The sequence below is a fragment of the Eschscholzia californica genome, unplaced genomic scaffold (assembly GCF_041429995.1).
Source record: "Eschscholzia californica isolate CP2 unplaced genomic scaffold, dmEscCali1.0.p SCAF_1, whole genome shotgun sequence".
NCBI lineage: Eukaryota > Viridiplantae > Streptophyta > Magnoliopsida > Ranunculales > Papaveraceae > Eschscholzia > Eschscholzia californica.
The window spans coordinates 9,209,016-9,236,653 of NW_028238198.1; the positions used below are offsets into that span (position 1 = coordinate 9,209,016).

The 27,638-nt window shown below is 38.3% G+C and overlaps 4 protein-coding genes, 2 non-coding genes and 1 pseudogene across 7 annotated transcripts; 6 read left to right on the forward strand and 1 right to left on the reverse strand.

Moving 5' to 3' along the window:
* LOC147563903 (uncharacterized) lies at positions 1-24,487 on the reverse strand. The gene is made up of 6 exons (XM_086641717.1): positions 24,439-24,487; positions 2,105-2,362; positions 1,682-1,853; positions 1,502-1,603; positions 1,287-1,436; positions 1-352 (listed from the first exon to the last, which is right to left on the reverse strand). The coding sequence occupies exons 2-6, from the start codon at positions 2,245-2,247 to the stop codon at positions 143-145; spliced, it is 777 nt and encodes a 258-aa protein (XP_086497843.1). The 5' UTR covers positions 2,248-2,362; positions 24,439-24,487; the 3' UTR covers positions 1-142.
* On the forward strand, positions 4,431-6,134 carry LOC147563904 (PKS-NRPS hybrid synthetase cheA-like). Its single transcript, XM_086660466.1, has one exon. It carries the CDS (start codon positions 4,431-4,433, stop codon positions 6,132-6,134), a length of 1,704 nt encoding a protein of 567 aa, XP_086516592.1.
* On the forward strand, positions 6,309-16,271 carry LOC147563905 (succinate--CoA ligase [ADP-forming] subunit alpha, mitochondrial-like; annotated as a pseudogene). The gene is made up of 7 exons (XR_015234448.1): positions 6,309-6,707; positions 7,352-7,561; positions 8,052-8,222; positions 14,434-14,557; positions 14,817-14,877; positions 15,226-15,307; positions 15,869-16,271. The product of XR_015234448.1 is annotated as a succinate--CoA ligase [ADP-forming] subunit alpha, mitochondrial-like (transcript).
* On the forward strand, positions 16,550-19,171 carry LOC147563906 (chaperone protein dnaJ C76, chloroplastic-like). Its single transcript, XM_086641696.1, has 4 exons — positions 16,550-17,017; positions 17,371-17,627; positions 17,917-18,100; positions 18,404-19,171. The coding sequence occupies exons 1-4, from the start codon at positions 16,637-16,639 to the stop codon at positions 19,082-19,084; spliced, it is 1,503 nt and encodes a 500-aa protein (XP_086497822.1). The 5' UTR covers positions 16,550-16,636; the 3' UTR covers positions 19,085-19,171.
* On the forward strand, positions 22,200-26,093 carry LOC147563907 (rRNA 2'-O-methyltransferase fibrillarin 1-like). Its single transcript, XM_086641706.1, has 7 exons — positions 22,200-22,405; positions 22,495-22,832; positions 23,241-23,336; positions 23,492-23,569; positions 23,671-23,847; positions 25,288-25,356; positions 25,724-26,093. Exons 1-7 carry the CDS (start codon positions 22,390-22,392, stop codon positions 25,898-25,900), a joined length of 951 nt encoding a protein of 316 aa, XP_086497832.1. The 5' UTR covers positions 22,200-22,389; the 3' UTR covers positions 25,901-26,093.
* LOC147563908 (small nucleolar RNA snoR60) lies at positions 24,288-24,358 on the forward strand. The gene has a single exon (XR_015231635.1). It is a non-coding gene; the product is annotated as a small nucleolar RNA snoR60 (small nucleolar RNA).
* LOC147563909 (small nucleolar RNA snoR60) lies at positions 24,803-24,873 on the forward strand. Its single transcript, XR_015231632.1, has one exon. It is a non-coding gene; the product is annotated as a small nucleolar RNA snoR60 (small nucleolar RNA).
* Positions 26,094-27,638: the final 1,545 nt, after the last annotated feature.

A 27,638-nucleotide genomic window follows, 5' to 3' on the forward strand; every position in this document is an offset into this window, starting at 1 on the left:
TGATCCAGAAGTCTGCCTTAGATGCCTCATTTTCACATAAACAGACAATTAAAAGAACATCAAGTCTGTCAACACAGGTTTGAACAACCAAAAGAGAAAAGTCTGTCAACACATACAATACCAAGTCTGTAACATTCATTCTTTAAGTCAGGCAATCCACATGCGTATTGGCAGCAGTAGAAGCACAAATAGTACTCAGATTTGTTTCTTCGTGAACTCCCCTCTTTTTCAGAATCCTACCCATACACTGTACTATAGCTATCCCAATCCGTGTCAATTTAGACTCGTCAGCAAAAAACTTACGGGAACAACGCATGCCTTCCCACTGTTTGTCTAACATTTTAACCACATCCTACAGTTACAAAATCATATCATCAGTATGACACAACTTAACAAATCATTAAAAACAATTTGTACAAAATATAGTACATGGAATGATAGAAATGGCAATCGAAGCAGATTATAAGGAAATTAAATGATGTCCATGACACAAGGCAATGACAGATATAAATATAAACATGATACAAGGCAATAAATGATGTGCATGATATAAGGCAATGATAGATAAAAAAAGTAATTGTGACAAAAATCGGGCAACTCGATTTGCCCTCTTTTGATAAGTTACACTTCTATTAGGGTGGGTCACAAGGTGTCATCTAATCTGCCTATTGGTCTTTTGATCTAACGTGATGAGCCAAAAATGGAGGTGCAACTGGCATTATCCAGATGGATTGTATATGGACTTTCGATCAATGTATAGTTATGCAGATGAATGGTATTTCTATACTTGTACTTTGTTACGGTCATCCGGTATAACTTTTCCTTCACTATTTTTTTATCAGATTCATGGGTCAAGAGTTCGGTTCCGAATTATTAAAAACTAGGAGCTTCACAATGAAAAAGGCCAAAGCACCCTAACACCATGGGTCAAGAGTTTGGTTCCGAAGTTATTAGAAACTAGGAGCTTCACATTGAAAAAGCCCAAAGGAGGCTGACACCATGGTCAAGAGTTTGATTTCGAAGTTACTACAAACTAGGAGCTTAACAGAATTTGGGGACAGGGGGAGGGGGGGCTTCTTGGCCCCTTCGACCAAGATCGATTTGTTTGTGTGTTCCAATAGAAAACCCTATTACCCATTCCTGATCACAACACCGTCACATTACCCATCATCAAACTCTGGAACAATTCGATGTTGTTATTTTGTATCACCCCCACACTATAATTCGGAAAACCTAGCAATTAAATTAGGAAAATCATTAGAAACAATCTGTTATACTTCGATTACCTCGTACTTATCATCTTTAATGTCTCCCAAATCCATCTTCTCCAAAGTAGGAATTAAATCGCCGTCAATAAATTCAAGGAGGTAATATCTATCAAGTTTACGGACCGAGAGATCCTCCCTCATCTTGTTAACCACGTTGTCCATGCCCAACTGTTCATACATGTAAAATTTAGGGCAAACAGAGATGGAGTTAAGTTGTAGAGATAGAGGTTTACCTTATATAATTTTCCCAAATTCAATGTCCATTCACGATCATATGGTTCGTTGAGATATTTCATGAATGCCCGAATGTCCTTGACCAATTCAGCAACCACCTTCTAAAGAACCATAAAAGCATGTTAATACAATAACAGATGGATTGATTACCTCGTAATACAGGTTTAGAAATTAATTACCTTGAAGAGGTTAAATTCCACTTGTATTTCCCTGGTGTTACTTGTGGCCAGTGAGTTATGATAAACATAATCCTCAAGGATCCTTTGTAGCTCTAAATAATTGAAGTTCCAAGGATCTTCCGTTCTTTTTTGATAAGGAATGGCCTTCCAGTAACTGTTATGGATCTTTTCCCTGAAGAAAAAGAACAATATGATTAAATAAGTAGTAGAGAATTCAACAACAAGCCTCATCATCCTATAGGTCCAATTTTAGGGTTTCTTAATTTGATTTATCTCTGCATCAAGATTTTGAGTAACAGTTCCTAATTACTCTAACCTATAACTTCAACAAATCAAATTGAAGACTGGTAAGAAGTAAAATTCTAACAAATCTCACAAGAAAAAAATAAAGTATATAAATAAAACCGAACAGATCCTCCATACCTGATTTCCTTCAGATCATCAAGAGAAGACAGCTTCCGATTATCTTCTTCCTCCGTTTCGTATTCAAAATCTTCGTCCTCCGTTTCTTCTTCTAGTTTTTGCTTTTTTGGATCCGGTGGATTGCACAAACCCTCATCCTCCATGTTTTCTCTTTCTTTTTTTGTCTAGGGTTTGAGAGATTGCAATGTCTTTTATACCCGAAAAGAAATAGATTTAGACCTCTGGCGATATTTAGGGACACCCTCATCCTCCATGTTTCTTTTCGGGAGAATTACTGAAACCCCTAACTCTGATAAAGCCTTTACTGAAACCCCCCACTTTAATTAGTAATTACTGAAACCCCCCCAACTCCGTTAGATTTGACGGTATTTGCCGTTAGAGAGAGTGAAATGACAAAAACACCATTTACTAAAACCGGACCAAAAAAGTACATGGAAATGGGGCGCCGGATACTAAAAATGGGAGCGCATATATCACCGAATTGTCTTTTCCCCCACTGCCTCACGCGAAATCGCAACTCTCCTCCTCGGTACTCAAACCGACGCACTCTCACCTCCATGAAACCATCTACCTTGTTGAAACCAGATGAAGAGCGCAAGAAAAGTCACGTTTCAGTAATCACACCAGGTATTCACGCTCTCTCTCTCTCTCTTCGTTCGAATACAACTAGGGTTTTGAGTTTTGGGTTTTCAATCTTTTAGGGTTTTGACTTGGGAGAGTTCCTTAGTTTAATTTCGAGCTGTAGTAACTCATTTTCCTCCATTAGTAGTAATTTCAGTATTATTAAGAAGTGAACTCGTTTTCCTCCTTTAGGGTTTCGAGCTTTTGATACACATGATTTTCCTCCAGTAGTGGTAATTTCTGTATTATTAGTAGTAATAATAAACTAATAATCATCTCATGTTAACCTAGTCAATAACTTTATATGTGGTGTTAGGAAGATTTTGAAGTAACTGATTTTCCTCCATTAGTAACTCGTTTTCCTCCATTAGTAGTAATTCTCCCTATAGAGTATTCATATGAGAATAACAAATTACTTATAGATTGTTCTTAAATTATCTACAAATATATAGATTATTTCCTTTATACTGTAATACTTCGGTTGGGATATCCGTATGTACATTTATGAAGTTCTACTTGGTGGTGGGATTCTCTGAACAACATGGTTGTGCATGAGCAATTAATCATAAAGGAGATTTTAAAAGGCCTCCCCGTTTTTGTTAAAAGGCCTCCCCATGGTTTCGTTGACTTGGTAAAACACGTTTGACTTGGCTTGGTTAAAGGGCCCCCTCTTTGAATGGGTGAAAAAAACCCCCTTTAAGGGTGTATTTCACCCACATTAAGATTTTAGTTGTTAATTATTAAACTTCCTAAAACTCCCAAACCCAAATCCCTAGAACCCCAAATCCCTAGAAATTCCTCTTCTTCCCTCTTCTTCCACCGGAATTGTCAACATCACCGGCGACCATCATCGACGGGGAAAGTTCATCGGAGTTGTGCAACAATCTCACATTGTTGTTGCACTCCTAAACCACTTCTCTATCCCTTTCTAAACTCTTAAACCACCATGGATGAAGCAAGTTTCAAAAGTTTTGGAGAAACATCAAAGGATCCTAAATCATCAATTTCTGGACAAGATTCAGTCTCCCAAGAGGTATATGAACATATCCTAACACTTTTTTCCAAGTTGTATGATATATTCGTTGGTTGTATGAAAATTTTTTGGTTGTTGAACACGGAGGGTATTTTCGGTCTGGTCCAACCGAATTTATGCCATTTTACGGCTCGAGTCCGCCGAAAATATGCACAGTAGCTACTGTGCAAAAATTCGGTGGGCTCGAGCCGAAAAATGTCAATTAATTCGGTTCGTGCCCACCGAATTTATGCACAGTAGCTACTGTGCATATATTCGGCGGTCGCGAGCCGAAAAGTAATACATAAAACGGTGGTCCCGGGCCGTTTTGACTAAAATTCTCTTTTTTCCTATTAGGGCTTTGCTGTTGTGGCTTCTTCTCAACTTCCATCTCAAATTACTACAGACACTTGGGATTTTGGAGGTTCTAATACACAAGAAAGGTGGCAAGATGCAGTCGAAGAAAACGAAGCATCATCGGAATTTGGATGTCTTAAAATTGTAAATCGTGAATGTGGAGAAGAAGAACCCAACATTGAAGTTCCAGATAAGAAAGAAGAAAATCAAGAAGAAAACAGACCATATGAAGGTTTTGTCAGCATTGATGTTAGTGAGTATTTTCGAACTGAACAAGTGTTTGAAACGAGAGACGAGTTAGTTAAATGGGCAAAAGAAATTGGTATAAAAAACAAGATGGTTGTTATGATTGGTAAGTCTGCTGCGCGGAAAGGTGGTAAAAAACCGAAGATGGATTTACGATGTGAAAGAAGTGGAGAGTATCGTTCTCATCTTAAGGCAGAAATAATTCCTAAAACAAAAGAACCGTCCACCAAAAAGAGAAAAACGAGTACTAAGAAATGCAATTGCCCCTTCAAGTTAAAAGGAATACCGATAGACAGAGACAAGTGGAAGGTGGAAGTTGTGTGTGGGATCCATAATCATGAACTTGCAGAGACTTTAATTGGGCATGCATATGCCAATAGATTGAATAATGAAGAAAAGGCTTTTGTTGAAGAACTATATGAATGTGGTACAAAACCACGACAAATTCTTTCTCAAATAAAGAAAAAATTCAACGATAATACCTCGACAATGCGTACCATATACAACGAAAGGATACGAATCCGGCATAGTCAACAAGAAGGTAGAACTCCTATGCAACAATTGATGAAATTGTTAGTTCAACACAATTATGTTTATTGGCATTCAATGAAGAAGGAAACAGGGGAGATTACTAACTTATTTTGGGCACACCCGGAATCTATCCAATTGCTGAAGTGCTTCCACACGGTGTTAATGCTTGATTGTACATACAAAACAAACCGATACGGGAAACCATTGCTTGAGATTGTTGGGATGACTTCGACTATGAAATCATTCACCGCGGCTATGGTTTTTATGGATGGAGAGGCAGAACATCTATACACTTGGGCTTTGAATCGTTTGAGGACATTATTTCCTCCTAACTCTATGCCGAAGGTATTTTTGACTGATCGGGAACAAGCATTAATCAATGCAATAGGTGAAGTCTTCCCACATGCAGATCGTTTATTATGTACTTTCCATATAGATAAGTGTGTGGTTGGAAAGGTTAAACCACACTTGAAAAACAAACCATTCCGAAAGTTCATGTCAATGTTTCGACTAATCATGTTTGCGGAAACCGAGGCGGATTATAATCGCGTTGTTGAAGATTTCGTCACAACGTGGTCGAAGAGTAACGCCATTGATGTTATTTATGTTCAGAAGACTTGGTTGCCACTTAGGGAACATTTTGTAACGGCATGGACCGATAATGTGATGCATTTGGGTAATACTACAACGAATAGGGTTGAAGGTGCACATGCGAAGCTGAAAAGAAACTTGGATACATCCGAGGGTAACTTCGTCACATGTTGGGAATCTATACATTCAATGACTGAGACAGAGATTGTTGCGATTAAAGCTACATTCGAGAAAAGTCGTACATCAGTGAAGATGTCTCATCAAATCAACGCCTTTAGGGAACTCAGGGGTTATGTCTCACACAATGCACTTGACCTGTTGGCAGATGAGGTGGAGCGGGCAAAAACTATAGGAATTGATTCAAATTTGTGTGGATGTGTGTATAGGTCTGTGTATGGTCTCCCTTGTGCTCACGAGATGGAAATCATTATGAGACGCGGTGAGGTGATATCTTTGTCACTCATTGACCCGCAATGGACTAAACTCTCAATTATTCCTACTCCTGAGGTATATAACGAACTTCAGAGTTCTTACGAATTAGGATTGTTGTACTCCATGTGGGATATGTCGACCGGTCCTGAGAGAAAAGCCATATTAGAAAGGTTGAGGAGTATTGTTTGTCCTTCAATGACATCCATGACAGAACCTTTGGCAAAATTGAAAACCCGATGAGCCCCAAAAAAACCAAGAAACAGAAAAGAGAAGGAAGCAGCCATATCTACTAAGAGAGATCCTTCTCGTTGGGAGTATGCACAATGTATTCCGGAAACATCGGTTCCATTGGTTAAAAGTGCACGGAAAGCCAACAGGAGATCTCGCGGTAGTGGTGATTCATTTTTACGTCTAATGCCTGAGGTGATTTATCCGTTTATCAGTACTATTACAAACGTTCCAGGAGACGGTCATTGTGGTTTTAGAGCCGTCGCTCTTGGTCTCGGGTATCCCTCGGAGGTAGGTTGGATTGAGATCCGAAAAGGTGTTCTTAATGAACTCGAAACACGTCCAGAGTTATACAAAGCCATGTTTGGGTCTTTTTATGACGAATTGTTGGTTTCGACCAACAATTTTGATATACCAGCTGAACATGAGTTTTGGTATACTCACGGAGAGACGAGTTATTTAATTGCCACTCATTTTAATATAATGTTGATTCATTTGTCGAAATATGATTCAACGACATTTTTACCTTTAATCACCGGTCCACCAACACCATCTTCCGAAGGTTTGTCTCAACCACATACAATGGTATGCATTGGTTATGTAAACAATTGTCATTTCCTTAATGTTAAGCTACAAAACGAAACTATACTTCCTCCGATTGCTAGGCAATGGGCTCGATACGCTACTTCAGATGCAAGAAGGTGGTTGACTATTTGCGAACATAAAATTGACAGTGGCGATAATTTCAATCCGCAATTGGAAGAAACTCCATCAAGTATAAAGAAGGAAGGGGACACATCATCGAATGCAATAGCAATAGATATGGAATGAAAACTTAGTTGAAGTTGTTTTTTTTTTAGTACTAACTGTTAGTTGAAGTTGTTTTTTTTTTAGTACTAACTGTTAGTTGAAGTTGGATATCAGAATTGTCCAAAAGTAATTATACAAGAACTTTTCCACTATGTGCGTCTCCGGTATATGTGCCGAATAGTTCAAACTGTAATGATAATTGACAAATCTTGGTACTTGACACGGGTATTTCTTAAGAGTTGTTGGCATGAATTTTAATTTGCGAGTAAGTGTTCTTCAATCAAAGTACGATCTTTGTTGTATTTTATCAATAATTAGTACTACTCATTATTCAGTGAAGTAAGTTTAATAAGTGGCGGTTTTAGAAATTTCCAAAAATATTTTACATATATTTTCATTATTTCTATTCAATAAAATAGGTCGGCGGGGTGACACCAAAGAAAGGTGGAACAGAGCATTTGGGTCTTCCTATATTTAATTCAGTTGCAGAAGCAAAGGCCGAAACAAAAGCAAATACATCTGTAATTTATGTACCCCCACCATTCGCAGCTGCAGCTATAATGGAGGCCATGGAAGCTGAGTTGGATCTTGTGGTCTGCATCACAGAGGGAGTTCCCCAGCATGACATGGTATAGTATACTTGTTAGTTATATTCACTTTCCATGCTTTTATTTCTACATGCTGAAAAACACAGTTTGTTTTTATGTTATTTTTGTCACATTGTTGTTCCATCTTCTCTTCTCTATTGATCAATTTCGGTTTAATTGAACATGACAATATTAAAAAAATACACACACACACACACATATGTAGTAACAATGTATATATTTATCAATTTATTATTTATATACAGAGGGTATCTCGAAAGTTAATCATCATGGGTAGCAAATAACTTATAATTATATGAACTTTGAGCAATGGGGAGATAGCCACCATTACTTCATTGGTTGTTTTTTGAATTGCTTTGTACTTCATGCAGTTTTAAATAGTTTTAGGTATTTTTTCTCGGCTATTGAAAGTTTAATATGTTTATGCCATTTTCCATTTGGTGTTCTTCACTCGTCATCTATTGGATCTGGATTCACTTTTTTCTTGCTTTGACCTTGATGTCAATTTCAGGTTAAGGTGAAGGCTGCTCTAAACCAAAAATCCAAGACCAGGCTTATTGGACCAAACTGCCCTGGCATTATCAAGCCAGGAGAATGTAAAATTGGAATCATGCCTGGATACATTCACAAGCCAGGTCGCATTGGAATTGTTTCTCGATCTGGTACCTTGACGTATGAAGCTGTAAGATTCTTTCTTCAGAATTCAGATGATCAATATGCACTTGTGTTATAACTGAAAATCGCGGAAGCTATCGAACCTACCCAGAAATTGATCCGATTATGAAGATTAATCGAAAAGCTAAGTCAAAATCAAATATGCGAACAGAATTTAACGAGGTTCGGCTTTAAAGCCTACGTCCTCGGGCGAACAAGAAATCTTTATTGAAGGATAGATGAAGACGACTAACACAACCCGCAAGTTCGTCCCAAGATGGTACCGTATAGAATTTAACCTTCTATACTAGATCTTCGACAACCGAGAAATTTAACACCGCTCAAAAAACTATGAAAAATTTCTCTCACTCTTGCTCTCTCTCTAGCTCTCTAAAGAAGAGTTGTTGTTGCTTGTGTTGGTGTTGATGTTGTTACAAAGAACTTAACCCTCTATTTATACATAGTGTAGGCCGACTACTATGTCCCAATTGGAGACCGACTCCAATTTGAGAATTAGAAACCATCTTCAAATTGGATGGTTCCAATGTGAGAATTTAGAAACCAACTTCAAATTGGATTCAGTTGGTGAGAATTAGAAACCAACCGACTCCAATTGGAGATTACCACCGACTCTCACAATTCTCCACCTCGTACACAATTTGATAAACTTCAAATTTTGGACGAACACCAGGATACTCCATGTAAGATATATCTGCTTCTTGTAACTTCATCTGACTGCACCATATGACCATGGCTGCCTACGTACCCTTTTATAGGATCAAGCCTACCGTAGTTCTACCAACCCTTCACATAAAGATTACCTTGTTGCCATTACGCCCTTTCGGGCAACTTAACACGAGCCGATTTGTAGCAATTCCAGGCAATGCTGAAACTTGCTACATGTCACCACTTTAGTCAACATGTCCGCGGGATTCTCATCTGTGTGTACCTTCATGAGAGAAACATCACCTTCCTCTATGACATCTCGTACAAAGTGATACCTGACATCGATATGCTTAGTGCGAGCATGGTGAACCTGATTCTTCGCCAAGTGGATCGCACTTTGACTATCACACCATACATCCACGCACTCTTGCTTAATCCCTAGATCATCCAGAAGACCCCACAACCACAATGCTTCCTTCACACCCTCGGCCATAGCCATATACTCGGCCTCCGTAGTAGATAACGCAACTGTAGATTGTAACATCGATCGCCAACTAACTGGAGCACCATGTACCCTAAATACATAACCAGTAGTAGATCGTCTTCTATCTAGATCGCCAGCATAGTCCGAGTCAACATAACCGCTTACCTGACATGTGTCTCCACCAAAGCACAAACCCGTATCAACGGTACCCTTCAAGTACCTCAAGACCCACTTCACAGCTTCCCAATGTGTCTTCCCCGGGTTTGCCATAAACCTGCTAACTACACTGACCGCCTGTGAAATATCTGGACGAGTACACACCATAGCGTACATTAAACTGCCAACTGCACTAGCATACGGTACACGATCCATGTGATCCTTCTCCACCGTAGTAGTGGGAGATTGTTTTCCCGAGAGCCTGAAGTGTGGTGCCAAAGGTGTTGACACCGCCTTCGCATTTTGCATCCCGAATCGAGAAACTACTCGTTCGATGTAACCTTTCTGATTCAAGTACAGTTTCTTACTTGACCGCTCTCTCTTAATCTCCATTCCCAGTATTTTCTTTGCAGCGCCCATGTCTTTCATCTCAAACTCTTGACTGAGTTGAGATTTCAACTTATTTATCTCCACCATGCTTCGAGAAGCAATAAGCATGTCATCCACATACAAAAGGAGATAAATAAAGTCACCTTCGCGAAGCTTTTTGATGTATACACAACAATCATAGTCACTTCTGCGAAAACCATGCTTTAGCATGAAAAAATCAAATCGTTTGTACCATTGGCGAGGGGATTGTTTCAATCCGTAAAGAGATTTCCTCAAACGACATACTTGATTTTCTTTACCCTCAACCTTGTATCCCTCAGGTTGAGCCATATAAATTTCTTCTTCCAAATCTCCGTGCAAGAAGGCGGTTTTAACATCGAGTTGTTCCAGCTCAAGATCCCTGTGAGCAACAATACTCAATAGCACCCGAATAGAAGTATGTTTCACGACCGGTGAGAAAATCTCATTGTAGTCGACCCCTTCTTTCTGTGCATAACCCTTGGCCACTAGTCTTGCCTTATACCTTGTACCCTTGATTTCAAAAGAATCCTCTTTCTTCTTGTACACCCATTTACAACCAATAACAGACTTACCTTCGGGCAATGGGACAACCTCCCATGTCTTGTTCTTGTGAAGAGACTCCATCTCTTCTTGCATAGCAACCAACCAACTCTCTCTATCCTCCGCGGTAATAGCTTGTTTGAAGGTGACCGGCTCGTCGTCTTCCACCGAGAGTGCATATTCAACAAGATTTGCCTGCCCATAATGCCTAAGAGGTTTGTCTGACCCTAACCTCTGTACCGGCTTATATAACCGTTTCGGCCTAGTGTGTACCGAAACATCCTGCTGTTGTTGTTGTAAAACTTGTGTACCTTCCCCTTGAACCTCCTCATGATCGGGTTCATCAATTTTCTCATCCTGAGTATTATCCTGATGCTCCACCTGATCATGATTCCTAGAAACCCGTTGGTCTTCGGCTTCTACTTCCACTACTTGAGCTTTAGTAGACCCAACATCACCACAACTAGGCACCGTAGTTTTCGCCATAGCTACAATAGATGACTCATCAAACACCACATCTCTGTTGATTACAAACTTCTTGTCTTCCGTACACCATAGCCGATAACCCTTGACTCCTGTAGCATATCCTAAGAAAATTGCCTTCTTTGCTCTATTGTCAAGTTTGTTACCTTTAACATGGTAATAGGCCGTACAACCGAAAACCTTAAGTCTCCCGTAATCTGCATGTTCACCTGACCACACCTCGTAAGGTATGCCGCCATCTAAAGAAGAATGTGGAGACCTGTTCACAATATAACAAGCTGTAGCAACAGATTCTGCCCACCATTCTACGCCTAGTCCCGAATTGGAGCGCATACATCTAGCCTTCTCAAGTAGTGTACGGTTCAATCTCTCTGCGACTCCATTCTGCTGAGGTGTGTTTACTACTGTCCAGTGCCTCACAATGCCTTCCTGATTACAAAACTCCTTGAATGCCCCATCCGTGTACTCGGTCCCATTATCCGACCTTAACGTCTTCAGCTTTCGACCAGTTTTGTTCTCAACCATTGCTTTCCACACCAGGAATGTGTTGAATACCTCAATCTTATGCTTCAGAAAATAAAGCCAGACAAATCTCGAATGATCATCAACGAATGTAACAAAATACCTGGAACCACCTTTGGAAGGTAACTTTGCCGGTCCCCAGACATCGGTGTGTACGTAGTCTAACACCTCTTTGCTCCTGTGCTTGCTCGTAGAGAACGTCACCCTGTGTGCCTTCCCGAACACACAATGCTCACAAAACTCCATGCAAGGCTTCTTCATGTCCTTCAACAAGCCTTTCCCGCACATCAGAGATAGACCTTTTTCTGACATATGCCCAAGGCGCATATGCCAAAGCCTCGTACTAGCCGTTGGATCCCTTCCACTGATTCCTACTGCTACATCTCCCGTAATTGTTGTCCCCAAAAGTTTGTATAAATTTCCGTAACGAGTACCTCTCATTACCACCAAAGAACCCTTAACGACTTTTATGGAGCCATTCTCTATAATTATCTTACAGCCGTTCCGCTCCAACACACCAAGGGAAATTAGATTTTTCCGCAAATCGGGTATGTGTCTTACGTCCGTCAATGTTCTCACCACTCCATCGTGCATCTTGATCCGTATTGTTCCGAGTCCCACAGTTTTACATATACTATCATCACCCAGTATAACTGTACCACCATCTATACTCCTATAGGTAGTAAACAACTCCCTATTTGGGCACATATGGTGTGACGCCCCTGAATCAAGCATCCACTTATCGAAGATCTTCTCAGACTCCTCTGTCACCGAGAAACATTCGTCCGCCTCTTCTGACACATATCCCGCCTCTTGCATCTCTTGTTTCTCCTTGTAGCCTTCGTTCTTTTGCTTCAACTTTCTCTTTGGACAAGCCGCTTTAAAGTGGCCAAGCTCACCACAACTAAAGCACGTTTTCTTGAAAGAGCCTCTAGATTTGGATCTAGATTTCCCGCCCTTTCCCTTTCCTCTTTCATTACTCCTCCCCCTTGTTACAAACAACCCTTGTGCTTGTTCCTTGTCTACTCCACCCGACGCCATACTGCTAGTAGCAACCTTACGAAGGTCATCCGCTAATAGCGAATTTCTCGTCTCTTCCATGGTTAGACTATCACCAACAAGCATCAAAGTTTGAACAAGGTTCTCATAGGATTTAGGTAATGAAAGTAACAATATGAGGGCTTGGTCCTCATCCTCAACCTTAACATCAATATCCTTCAAATCTGAGATAATCCTGTCAAACCTATTCACGTATTCCTGAATAGAAGAACCCTCTTCCATTCTACATGTGAATAATTTGGATTTTAAGTAGACCCGATTCGTTAAAGTTTTCGTCATGAATTTGCTTTCTAGCTTTAACCACACACCCGCCGCCGTTGTTTCTTCGTCTACTAGGAACGCCACGTCCCTCTCAAGACACAACATAATGGTAGCCCGTGCTTCGAGATCTAACTCTTCCCAATCCTCATCTGACATATCTCCTGGTTTCTTTCACGTCAACGTCTTGTGTAATTTCTGCGAGATTAGCAAATTCTTCATCTGCATTCGCCAATAAGAAAAATCGTTTTTCCCATTGAACTTCTCTATCTCATATTTCCCTGCTTTGACCGTACCACTTCTCGATCCCATCTTCTCTTCGTTCAATCTCAACAAGGCTCTGGTACCAATTGTTATAACTGAAAATCGCGGAAGCTATCGAACCTACCCAGAAATTGATCCGATTATGAAGATTAATCGAAAAGCTAAGTCAAAATCAAATATGCGAACAGAATTTAACGAGGTTCGGCTTTAAAGCCTACGTCCTCGGGCGAACAAGAAATCTTTATTGAAGGATAGATGAAGACGACTAACACAACCCGCAAGTTCGTCCCAAGATGGTACCGTATAGAATTTAACCTTCTATACTAGATCTTCGACAACCGAGAAATTTAACACCGCTCAAAAAACTATGAAAAATTTCTCTCACTCTTGCTCTCTCTCTAGCTCTCTAAAGAAGAGTTGTTGTTGCTTGTGTTGGTGTTGATGTTGTTACAAAGAACTTAACCCTCTATTTATACATAGTGTAGGCCGACTACTATGTCCCAATTGGAGACCGACTCCAATTTGAGAATTAGAAACCATCTTCAAATTGGATGGTTCCAATGTGAGAATTTAGAAACCAACTTCAAATTGGATTCAGTTGGTGAGAGTCGGTGGTAATCTCCAATTGGAGTCGGTTGGTTTCTAATTCTCACCAACTGAATCCAATTTGAAGTTGGTTTCTAAATTCTCACATTGGAACCATCCAATTTGAAGATGGTTTCTAATTCTCAAATTGGAGTCGGTCTCCAATTGGGACATAGTAGTCGGCCTACACTATGTATAAATAGAGGGTTAAGTTCTTTGTAACAACATCAACACCAACACAAGCAACAACAACTCTTCTTTAGAGAGAGCTAAAGAGAGAGAGCAAGAGTGAGAGAAATTTTTCATAGTTTTTGAGCGGTGTTAAATTTCTCGATCGTCGAAGATTTAGTATAGAAGGTTATTACTATACGGTACCATCTTGGGACGAACTTGCGGGTTGTGTTAGTCGTCTTCATCTATCCTTCAATAAAGATTTCTTGTTCGCCCGAGGACGTAGGCTTTAAAGCCGAACCTCGTTAAATTCTGTTCGCATATTTTGACTTAGTTTTTTGATTAATCTTCATAATCGGATCAATTTCTAGGATAGGTTCGATAGCTTCCGCGACTTTTAGTTATAACAACTTGAAATTATCCATTTAATTTCTATGCCCATGAATTAACCCTCAAAAGAGATCTCTTTAATCTCGATACAGATTTGAACTAAATAATTTGTCCAAACCATTCAAAATTCAAATATTGCATAGAAGATGCTTGTGTTCATCACACAGCTGTACTAATATGTCGTGTTGTTATTTCATATAATCAAGGGACCAGTTAATAATCTTGCTTATAATTGTTGTATATTCTACAGGTTTTCCAAACAACTGCAGTTGGCTTAGGACAGTCAACTTGTGTAGGTATAGGTGGGGATCCTTTTAATGGGACAAACTTTGTCGATTGCATGAAAAAGTTCATTGCTGATCCTCAGACTGAAGGTAAACCGTTCATATGATGACTACTTTCAGTTCTTTTACATATTCGGTATGAACAGTGTCACTGCCTGTGCGTATTACCTCATTATACAATAGTATATAGTCCTACTAATACTTTGTTTTCTGTTTTCCGACTTAAGTTTTGTTTGTTGAAATTTTGTCCATTTGTTTAAGTATAAGTAATTGATAAGTTTTGTTTGGTCTATATGAGAAATGCAGTTGTGGTTTGTAATATCTCATTGTCGTGACATTTGCTTTCCAGGTATCGTTCTTATTGGAGAGATTGGGGGACAGCGGAAGAGGATGCTGCTGCTTTAATCAAGGTATAGTCGTATAGATAGTTGAGATTCATTAACCTATTGAAGAAACTGCATTGACGATTGAACTATTGAGGACGAAATAGCTTAAATGATTATCTTATTAGCAATCAAGGTCCAAACCCATTGTTTTGGATGTACATTGCTATGTGCGAGTTCCTTGAAAAATATGCACGGTCTATATAATTTCAGTGAATTGTATAAATCTATTGTGTAACATAAACCAGAAGACATTTATACGCAATTTCGTTCGCCAGGATAGTTAACTTTGGGTTATAGTTCCCTCTTATTGCTGGAATATCCCTAACCATCTCTTTCGAGTGGAACTGATCTGTTTGATTTTATGTGAAACAGGAAAGTGGAACTGAGAAGCCTATAGTTGCATTCATTGCTGGTCTTACTGCTCCACCTGGTCGCCGTATGGGTCATACTGGAGGTACGATTATCATACATTAAGCTGTATAGACTACTATAGACTATAGAGTATAGACATGAATTATCCGAAAACGATGCTTACCTTTCAGTTCAGCATAACACTTGCACTCAAACTACACATTTTTTAGCTTACACAGAGGCTCTCAAGTCTTCATTAGTACCTACCCTAATGGATCATACACGATATACACCCCATGTTTTGAAATTCGGTAGACGTGTGCGCCTCGAGGCACTCTCAAGGCGAGGCAGTCTGTTTTTGTTTCGGAGCAAACCTCCTCGAGGAGTCATTGTAACGACAGTTTTTTTTGTTATAATTGACCGTTAATATCTATTATATTATAAATGAAAAAGAGAGATAGTTGTAAAAATTCTTTTTACTGTAATTGGTGCCTTTTTATACAGTATATCGTTTCGTCGAAAAGTAGTAACCCGTAATGCAACCTTTCCCATTATCATAGCATTGAACTAGAGCTGTATCTGTCAGTGCACTTTATATACATGACTTCGACAATGAAATAATGTATTTACATTTTCGACATACTTCTTTTTTTGCTCTGTGCAGCTATTGTTTCGGGAGGGAAGGGTACAGCCCAAGACAAAATCATGACACTGAGAGAAGCAGGAGTGACAGTGGTCGAATCTCCAGCAAAGATTGGTGTGGCAATGCTCGAGATATTCAAACAAAGGGGTCTCGTCGATTAGTTTATGCAGAACTTCCTGTTATTTAAACAATGGATTCCAAGAGCATCGATTTTCCCTGTTCTGTTTTCACTGCTTAGAGTTGAGTTGACTAATAATTGGGGATAAAAACCCTGATTGTGCTTAAATTACTGCAACATACATCCGAGCTTTATCAATTTTTTTGGTTATATATAGAGGTTATTGAATACTAAGAAGGATAAAGAGGAGCTCTTATTATCGAATTGTAGAGAAGTTTCTCTTGATATGCAACTTCGCTGCCTTGGGCATCGTATTTATCTCTTTTCAAGTCCAAATGTTTGTTTGTTGACTGCAGTTTTTGTTATCTATGTTCTTAGCAAAAAGGAAAAAATCGAACCCAATTTTTTCGGTTTATCTTTGGGTCAAAATGAGATATTTTCAAAGCAAAACTAAAAAAATATCTAATTGGAAAAGGACATTAGATCATTTTCATGGGCCAATTTCGAATTTTCAGTATGTAATGTGGGCATTTGAGTAATTCTTAATAACCAGATATTTTTTTGAGCAATTGGAAGTTTGCAAACTCAACCAATAGAAATATCTCTCATCCTTTAACATACAAAATTCTCTCCCTCTCTCTTTTCTCATCTTCCAAAAAAGTAGGGGAACAATGCCTTCAACAGGACTTCTCCTTCTTCATAATCCCTCTACTTCAACCATTTTCAGACAACCTTCTTCATATTCTAATTCAAATGACTTCCCTAATTTTTATTCTCCGATAACAAAGAGATTACATAACAATACTACTAATTTTAGGTGCAAATCTTCATCGTCTTCTTCGTCAACTTCTTTAGTTACAGATTTTGATCTATATGATCTTCTTGGAGTTGATAGTTCTTCAGACCAATCACAGATAAAACTCGTTTATCGATCCCTTCAGAAACGGTGCCATCCCGACATCGCTGGTCCTGCCGGTCATGACATGGCTATCATTCTCCATGATGCTTACTCCATTCTATCTGATCCAGATTCGCGCTATGCTTATGACAAGGTTCGTATTCGTACATATTTTTTCCTGGCGAGGGAGAAGTTCGTTTCCTTCTTGAATTATGCTTTTATTCATAATAGTCTGGATTAAATAGATCCAAATTAATCAGATTAAATCATTCAGATGGCTAGACATCACAAGCCTGACAAAACTAAACAGTGACTTCTGACTTGAATCAGACACTAACTCAGATTTCAGATCTGACTTAGAAAATTGTTGGGGGCTATTTTCAGTCCACTTAAGGAAAAACACTGTTGTCTGGGAAAAAAAACCCCAAAAGGAAATTGTTATTTCAACCCAACTATCTTTTCCCATTAGTTCTTTGTTATTGATGAATGGAATGTTAATTTGAGCAGGAACATGCCAAAATAACAGAGTTTAGGGGTTATACTGGGAAACCAATTTACTCGACGTGGTTCGGATCAGAGAGTGAAGATCGAGCAGTTTTTGTCGATGAAGTAAAATGTGTGGGTTGTTTAAAATGTGCATTGTTCGCGGAAAAAACATTTGCAATAGAATCAATCTATGGGAGAGCTAGGGTTGTAGGTCAATGGGCTGATCCTGAACATAAAATTCAAGACGCCATTCAGTCATGCCCCGTCGACTGCATCTCGTAAGCTTTATTTTCATCGGTTTTATTTTTTTTATCAAATATTATATGATTAGAAGAATAAAAAGGCAAAGACGTCAATGGAACTTCAAATTATATCGGAGATATTCTACCTTACCTTCTAAAGGAACATTTGTATGTCTAAATTCGATTATACAATCTATTCCGATGTTTGATGGGCAAATAAAAAACTCGCTTCTTGAACGGTAAAAGTGAATTTCACCTCTTCAGCTAGTGATGTTTGATGGCCTAACCCTTTTCTTTTGTGTTGTCATTTCCTTTTGTGTTTTAGGGTTGTTGCGAAATCAGACCTTGCAGCCTTAGAATTCCTAATGTCAAAGCAGCCACGTGAGACAGTAAGAATGAGTACTGGGAACTCAGTTGGGGCACGAGTCTCTAACATATTTGTTGACATCAAGAAGTTTCAATCTAGATTTGATGAAGCCAAACTCAATTCCTCCCATCAAGACTCCAAGGTAAAAACTTCATCCGCACTAATTTTTTTGTTAGAGACTATTGGGAAGATGTTTTTTTTTTTCCTCGTTGTCTAAATCTGACTCGTGCAAACTTAGGTTGTCCGAGTTCAACTTATGTGAACATAAAATCAGCTGAAATCGATACATACAAGTCAGACAAAAACAAATATTCTAAAATCTGACGCAAGTAAATGCAAACTACGTCTCCAGTTTAAGATCAGACTCAAATTTTGTATGGCTACAAAGTTAAGGATCCGACTCAATTTTTTTATGACCAAAATACCCTCATATTTATAATGGCAGGAATCGGACTTCCAAAGAGAAGCAAGAATATCAGCTTTTCAAGCTATCAGATCAATCTTAAACTGGTTGTACTGGCAATCACCCAAACCTCATTCAACTTCACCACCTGGGCTTCACCGGAACCTGGCACTAATTGCCGGAAAATCAACTCAACCTAATACGAAAAAACTTCAAGATGCCGCAGAGGCGAGGCGAAAAGCAAGAGATAATTTGGGTACAAGTAAAATTCCGTCGAATAATAAACTTCATGACGAGTATTGGGCCCCATCAACTCTAACTCTTCCAGACAGCTCTAACTCAACAACAACAACAATAAGTACTACTAAATCTTCATTAGATACAACCAATGACAAAGATAAAGGTGATAATGAGAATGATCATCAAGATGAAGTAGTTGTGGAGAAGGATCGAGGTCGTCCAAACCCAATCAAAGTGGTGTTTCCGATGGGGGCGGCTGTTGTTGCAGCAGTTATAATACGGTTGCGAGCGGGCGGAAATGGTGGTGGGGGTGGCGGTGGTGGTGGAGGAGGAGGGGTGAATGAGCATATGGGTGGGTCACTAATATTGGACATTGTCAATAGCTCTTGGCTACAAGTGATATTAGCAGGACTTACGTGGTATTTAATTGGATTGGCAGTGATTGAATTGGTAGACGCTCTTAGAGGGAAAAAATCAGGTTAAACAAAGACAATGTGAAGGGAATTATGTAAACCAAGGATGCAAAATTAGTTTAAAGTTGAAATATAGACTATACTTATTTTTACAAAATACATATATATATATATATATATAATATATATATATATGTGTGTGTGTGAACCTATTGTCGGTCTAAACTTTTCTATTTAATTTCATCTTAACTAGGGTTAGGGGAGGAAACTTTGTGTTTGTTAAAAAATGCAAATTTTGGGAAGTATCACAATTATCCAATAAAATTGTTCAAGTTATATCAATCGGTTTGAACATCTAATATTACAAAATTTGTCGTTTGACCTTTCTCTTTCCTATATATGGACCTCAAACATACAAAAATCAGAACAAGGGAGTGTACTGAATAAAAAGAAATAAGATAGAGAGAAGACACAAATTTTGTAGTGAAAATAAAATGCAGTTTTCCCTTAAAAAATTGCACGAGTAAATTTTTTTTTTGATGAAAACTGCATTAACTAAACAACTAAAACAAACTAGGGTCAAAGAAAATAAGGAAAGACATTCCAAATACAATTACTACTATTCGTACGCTCCCATTTAACCAACTTATCTGCTTGGTTGTTGTTTATCTCTGAGTGTAGGAGAGTAGGTAATCTTCTGGAAATGTCTGTTATACTTATGAATTTCCTTAAGGTGACCTTGAGATTGCTAGTGTACTAATGAATCATGATGTTGAAGATTTCTGATAATGTTTATGTTGTCGTTTTCAATGTGAAGGTATTTTATTTGTCCGCTTTCGGCCCATTCATACCCTGTAAGATTGCTTTACATTCGCATTCCTCAGCATTTCCCCCTCTTGTTATTTCAGCAAGTACTCGTTGGAAAATCGACTGGGAGTCATAGAGTATACAGCGGATCCCTGCTCATTTACTAATGTGTGTGAATGAAGCATCCGAGTTAAACTTGATAAAAGGTGGTAGAGGTGGTTTCCATGCTAGAACAATGATGTTGTGTTGCCAGACATTAGTTTGGGTTCTTCTAGCTGTCATGCCTTTGATATGTTGAATAACCTGTAAAGGTGATTATGCCTGTTTATTAAAACATAACTCACATCTAGTTTTTCATATATACCATAGCACGAGTAAACTTGGTACACTATCAACAATTCAATAAGTTGAAAAAAGAAAATTCAACAATTAAATCAGCTAATCATAAAGTTCGAACATTTGAAGAAATTTAATCATGCTTTACTGCACTGTAGCTTTGCTGGAAATATATGAGTTTACTTTCTTATTATTACTTCGAATATTTCGTCTCTACTGCAATGGATTATTTCATGGAAAGATTCTAATTATCATGTCTGTAGCACTCCAATATCGTTGCATGCCACGATTCTTTGACATATATGGAATACTAATTGCTTTTACCATATAAAGACTACTCCTCGGGTAATCAACTAAATCTTAGTTTTTCCTCGAGAAATGAATCCCAATACCCATATAAATCTAACAAGCACCAGATTAGATGGATTCCTCCTATCGCCCCATATGTTAAACTTAATAAAGATGTCCCGTTCATTCATTGATATTAAAGCTCTAGCAGGTATACGCACCATATTTCGTAACGATAGGGCAGAATTTTTACATGGCCACACTTCACTCATTACTACTAGAAATGCGGATATGGTTGCAGTAGATGGAACCAATGGACGATCTTTCACGGACTCGAATTCCTCCACGTTGAAAGTGATAATCAAGCTATAATTAATCATCGGAATGATCTGAATCATCAAATCCATTGGAACACAAAAGTGCACGTCCCATCGATCAAGAAAATCCTCTCTCATTTCCAGGCCACGATCTTCACACATCTCTCCAGACAAGGCAATTGTGCTCGCTGACTCTCTGGCTAAATGGGCTAGGACGAATTATAGCATTAGTAACCCAAATAAATTCGAATTCAGAAATAGGATTTTAGAGATAAGGAACAAACCATGGATAAATCCAACCGACCTTTTCTTAAATCCAAGCGATCTTTTCGTAGGCGTTTGCCCCCAATTGTATTGGGGGATCGAATTGATTATAGAAACATGAGTTTAATTAGTCGATTTATTAGTGAACGAGGAAAAATATTATCTCGACGCGTGAATAGATTAACCTTGAAACAACAACGATTAATTACTATTGCTATAAAACAAGCTCGTATTTTAGAATTCTAAATTACAATGATTAAAATGGGCGAACGACGGGAATTGAACCGGCGCATGGTGGATTCACAATCCACTGCCTTGATCCACTTGGCTACATCCGCCTCTCTATTCCCTCCAAATCCAAAATATGAAGTAGTGTTGAACTCTTTCAGTAAGCACCCCTTCCGAAATCAATCAAGGATTGCCATCGAAATTTCCTCTAAAACTACCCCCCTTATTAAAGAAGAAGTTCGGGAAACCGTCAGGCCCCGCTCATTATAACTGCCTTGTCACCTTCTAAATAAGCACTTCTTCGATTTCAAAAATTTCCACTAGCCCCATTATTGGGATGCTCAAGCTCAATATCATATTGGTTGTGTTCTACCAACGAGGAGCTAGGAGCCTAAAGAAAGCACTGAGAAAGAGATAAGTGTTCTGTATAGGTTCGTATATATACTGTGGTGCTATATGATCTTTAGCTATAGGTCTCGTATAGTGTGCTTGCTATATATAGTCTATATACGAGTCACGAGTAAGAGGGGGCGGTAACGGTCGATTGATATTCTGGAGTATTTGCTGACTTCAGCGTCACATCAAGGTGACATGATTCGAACCTATGGCCCTCTGTACCCAAAACAGATGCGCTGACTAGACTGCGCTACTCCTCGCGCGCGGAGTCGATGAACCAACCGATGAAGAGCAAAACCAATTAGGATCTTAGGGTCGTATTATTAGACATAAATATTGTAATAGCACCTTTGTTTATTAATTTTATTCCCTTTCAACAAAAACAAAGAAAAAGTGAAACATCACACACTTTTCTAATACATCTTCAACAAAAAAAAACACTTTTCTACTACATTGGGCAGGGCTACGGTAGGCCTGCCTATAGACCTTTCTAACTTACCTAATGGGTTACGTCAGCCCATTATATACTAGTTCATTGGAAACCCTAATGTCAAATTCTAAAAGTCCCGCTCTCCAAAACCCTAAAAATCTTAAACCCTACTCACTTCAGAAGTTCATATAAACCCTAAAACCCCTTTGAAACTGTGCTACCTCTACTTCATTTCTACCATTCGTTGACACTTATTTTCCTTGTTGAACCCTAGTTTCTCTACCAGTTACTCTATCAAATTTTGATAAGATGAGACCTCCAAGAGGTAAATCTATATCTCTATTTGTAATCGTTTTTGTTTTTCTGTCGCAAATAGATCTTACTGATTTTATCTGTTTTGCGTTTGGTTTTCAGGACGTGGTGGTGGTGGTGGTGGTGGTGGTGGATTCAGAGGTAGAAGTGACGGAGGCGGTAGAGGAGGAAGGGGTGGTAGAGGAGGAAGGGGTGGTAGAGGCGGCTTCGGTGGTCGTGGTGGTGATGGTGGTGGAGGTAGAGGCCGTGGCGGCGGTCGTGATGGTGGTCGTGGTCGTGGTGGTGGAAGAGGAGGTGGAATGAAAGGTGGAAACAAAGTTATAGTTGAACCTCATAGACATGAAGGAGTGTTCATCGCAAAGGGGAAGGAAGATGCCCTTGTTACTAGAAATATGGTTCCTGGGGAAGCTGTTTACGGTGAGAAGAGGGTTTCTGTTCAGGTATGACTACTACCCATTTCTTAAAGGTTCAATTTTTAAGTTGAAAATTTTGTATTCATTTGTTAATAGTCTTTATTTGTTTAGATTTAGGGTTTAATCACTAAAACTAGTTCAGTTAATCATATATCATTGGATTTGAGCTGTTTTATGCCATCAATCTTTTGAAATTATGTATTTATGATCTATGATGTTCTGTTTTTACTCTGTTTTCCTTTTGTTTGTATGGAAATGTTAGGTTTTAGATATGGAGAAACCCACTGTTTTTTTTTGTTATTTTCTATGATTAGTTGGCTAAATCTTTTCAATTTAGTTGTCAAATGATTTATTCGCTTAACATTCTTGTTCTAATTTAACACTTCAATTTGTGATAACTGTTATAGTTTACAAGTTCTTGTATTTTAATATCAGAATGAAGATGGAACAAAGGTTGAATACAGGGTTTGGAATCCCTTCAGGTCGAAGCTTGCTGCTGCCATTCTTGGTGGCGTTGACAATGTTTGGATTGTGAGTGCTCTCTCACTCTCATTGTCCCCCTTGTTGTTCTCTCTTCCTCTCTCTTGCGCAGACTGTTGTAGTTTTGTATTCCATCTCCTATATCCCATGCCCATCTTTTTCTACCTTCCTTTGCACCATTTTTTGACAGAAGTTTTGTCTCTCAGGTACCTGGAGCACGGGTTCTCTATCTTGGAGCTGCTTCAGGAACCACAGTCTCTCATGTTTCTGACGTTGTTGGACCTGTAAGTCGAACCTCTTGTTGATGCCTTTAGTGCATTTCCCATTTCGTTTCTGTTTCATAACGTTTATGCACTAATTTGTAATATTCTTTGTACCTGTACAGACAGGAGTTGTCTATGCTGTTGAGTTTTCACACCGAAGTGGTAGGGATCTTGTGAACATGGCAAAGAAGCGGACAAACATTATACCGATCATCGAGGATGCTAGACATCCTGCCAAGTACAGAATGTTAGTTGGCATGGTGGATGTTATATTCTCTGATGTTGCCCAGCCCGATCAGGTGCAGTTTTTCTACTACTGGAATCTATTTTCCTGGAGTATTTGTCAAGGCTGAGTGATATAGATGGTGTTATTTGTGCTACTGTTTCTAATAATGCATGTGCAAATACATATACATATACATATACACAATGCATATACATGCACACAATGCATATGCATCATATGCATGTACACAATGCATATGCATGTACACAATGCATATGCATACAGATACCCACACAATACATATACTATGTTCCTAATGTAAATTCATGCTGGTTCTGTTTTCTCTTTTTTTCTTTTTATCTCTTCGGGCATGTCGTTTGTTTTTGGATCTTGAGAGTGCTTCTCTAACCATATAAACATATCTGATTCACTTCATACATTTATACACCTGCCTTGATTACATTATGTTTTTCATTTCGTCTCATGTTTGGGTTTTACTACATTTGTGACGTCAAGCATATGATGAATTACTCGGATTCCCCTTCAAGACATTATGGGTGATGTATTCTCGAGTTTCTGATGCAATCAGTCATTTGATTACAAATTTTATTGGACCTGATTATGAATCGTTTTTCAACTCGTGATGATGTTACAATGATGTAACTTTTAGTATATCCGTAGTCTACTAATGGAGAAATTAAAGTGAAACATTACTTAAACTTTCTTCCAAAAAGTTTTATTAGATAGGAAGCTGGCATTATTAAATGGTCAGGCTAAGAAGTCTGAGAAGTACGATATTTGGTTTGAGGTGTGGATTTCCATTTGATGTTATTTTCTTCCCAAAGGTTTTCTCTTGCTTGTTGGTATCCTTTTTTTTGGTGTTTTTTTGTTATTAGCTGTGGATAATGCTTTTAAACAATTTACGTCTTGATGATTACACTTGTGAATCCCGACTTGTTGATTCTTTATTGGTAGTGTTTGAATGAATGTTGCATTTCTGTGCATAATCCTATACGCTGAATAGTTTAGAGCATGTGATGAATTACTCGGATTCCCCTTCAGGACTTCTTGGATGATGCAAACTCAAGTTTCTGATGCTATCTCTGATTGTAATTTGTTTGTCAAAGTCACGAGTATGTAGACTGCTTTTCATTCGAGTGGCAGTAAGAGTTCATGTAACTAATCTAGTAGTTATTGAAGCTGTGTTTGCCTAGTTGTACACCCATTTTCGTGTAGAAAACCTCGTTCTCTTTGGATAACCAAATGATGGGATTTGTAGTTCTTGGGGTGTCATTAGTTCCATTTTCGGACAAATGCACCTTAACATAGTGAGATCCCCTAGGCTGGTTTCCGTGTCCAAGTTTTATATGTGCTATTGGAGTAAGTTCCTTCGAAATATCTAAGATTTTCCTTCTGCAAATAATAAGAGTTTCTCACCTTTGCCTCTCCAATGGTGGTATTAGGCTTGTTGAACTATGTAGAGTATGTATTAATGACTTCATTCTTCTTGCAGGCTAGAATCCTAGCACTGAATGCTTCATATTTCCTCAAAAATGGTGGACATTTTGTGATCTCAATCAAGGTTTGTTATTAGCTTACTACTTTTAAGTTTGTACATGTTATTCTTTGCCTGCCTTACTAATCTGAAACTTATTTTCCTATATGTTAATATATATAATGCTCAAATCACTAAAGCAATTGATTCTTAGGAACCATTAAGAACAACTGTATTTTGTTCCACCAACTTGAGTACTAGTGTAATTTTGAACAAACCAAAACCCTGAATTGATTACTAAGAAGTCTTTTGTTATGAATAAGTAGCCTTACTGGACCTTCAGTAGGTGGTCTTAGAAATCTTGACAATTACATGCTCATCAACATAAATTATTGTATTTGGTATTTAGTTACGAAAACTAAAATTTGCTGTTTTCTTTCTTTCGTTTTAACAGGCAAACTGCATTGATTCAACAGTCCCTGCAGAGGCTGTGTTTGCTCAAGAAGTTAAGAAACTTCAACAAGACCAGTTCAAGCCATCAGAACAGGTGACACTTGAGCCTTTTGAGAGAGACCACGCTTGTGTTGTTGGTGGCTACCGAGTGCCGAAGAAACAAAAACCAGCTGCCTAAATATGTCATAGGAAGTATTACTTGGGATTGTCTCCTTGAGTGATCCTGGAAATTATTATGTTCTGTTTTAATCAGAGTGGATCATATACATTTTATGTTACTTGATATTTTGGGCTCAATCTATGTTTTGCATTTGTAACATATCTATTTTAAGTGATTAGAGGAATTAAGTACATTTTGTTTCAGGGTAAAATATATACCTGTGAGATGGGCTCGATTTTGTTAGCTCTAGCCTGTTACTAGGGTGGTCATGTGAAGGGTTTTTTACAACACATTTTATGATGCTGAGTTTTATGACAAGATTTTTAGTCTCCGGAAATCAATAATTGAGTCATTTTCCCATCCAATATTGTCAAGTATCTCTTGTTTGTATGGTTCCATATGAGATGATCTGAGAGGATTTTTTAGTTCATCTAGACATGGAGTTGTTACTTGCATTTCTAAAAACAAGATGGGCTAGTTTAATCGAAAGTGAAGCTAGGTTATACTTTTGTAACTACTTTAGGATGGGTTGGGTGGAATGGAACGGGCCCTAGTTTAACTCTTGTTAATATATGCCTCACACCCTAGTAATTCGTGATAGTGCATTTCAGAACCTTAGTTAAATTTGCAAACTGCCCTGTCTTTGTCCAATAATTCTTTATTTTTTTTTGATGAGACAATAATTCTTTATTTGAGAGTTTACTTAAAAAAAAACAAATTACTTTATTTCCATTAATTTTTTGGAAAGGAATATAGAAAGAGGGTAAATTTAGCACTCACACAAGTAATTTGATAATGTAGTTTTAAGTTAGGGCATTAACTTCAATTGTCTAACTATGCATTTAACAATTTCTATACAAAGAAGCATTGACCCCATAGTGAACTCCATCATAGGTCCTAAACATATTTCAAAAAGTTGCAGGTCATCGTCATCTAGAAATTAAAATGGTCAAGTTGGTTCATGTTTCCATTGTATTTTTTGTTCTTCTACTTGTCTATAGACATATCTCAGCCGGTAATCTTGTTTTCTCTTTCATCTCAACTTGTTTTTTTTGATGGGAGGAACATCGCATTAACGAAACCAAAAGTACAAAGTACAAACCAAATAACTAGAGTAAAACAGAAATAAAAGAAGGTACAGTGTTCCACACATTTCTGTAATCATGTCTTCTTTGCTATTTTGCAAGCGCGTCTGCAGGAGCATTGCAGTCTCTAGGAACAAAAGTGAAGATGATGCCCTCGAATTTATCTATTTGGGCGCTCTACTTGTTTGTTATAGGATAAAATAACCGGTTGTACTTTCATTTTTATGGTTATTATTTGATTCACCAAATACATCTTTATTATTGGTTTAAACCTCCCTTAGGTGAAGGATAGAAAAGACAATGATTGTCAAATAGTACACGAATTAAAATTAGCGTTTATGTGATCTAGTCGGGAACTAGAAATTAGTCAGTATTCAGCAATATTGGTAGCGTGTTTGTAACTCGTTATCAGAGTTAGTGCATTGGGTATAAGACTCGGAATTTTCAGACTCTAATGTGTTTTCATAAATGTAAGGCCTTGGGGTTTCCTGGTATTAGATGGGACTTGAGAAGATGTTGTTGTTCGAAGGGGACTTTGGCCAAAACTCCCTAAGAAATTATGACTTTGGTTAAAAAAGATTCATCAAAGTTTGTAGGCACTCTCATTTTCAGGGTCAAAAATACCTTTTGTGTGATGTAAAATACCAAAAAAAATCAATTTTCTTTATAAA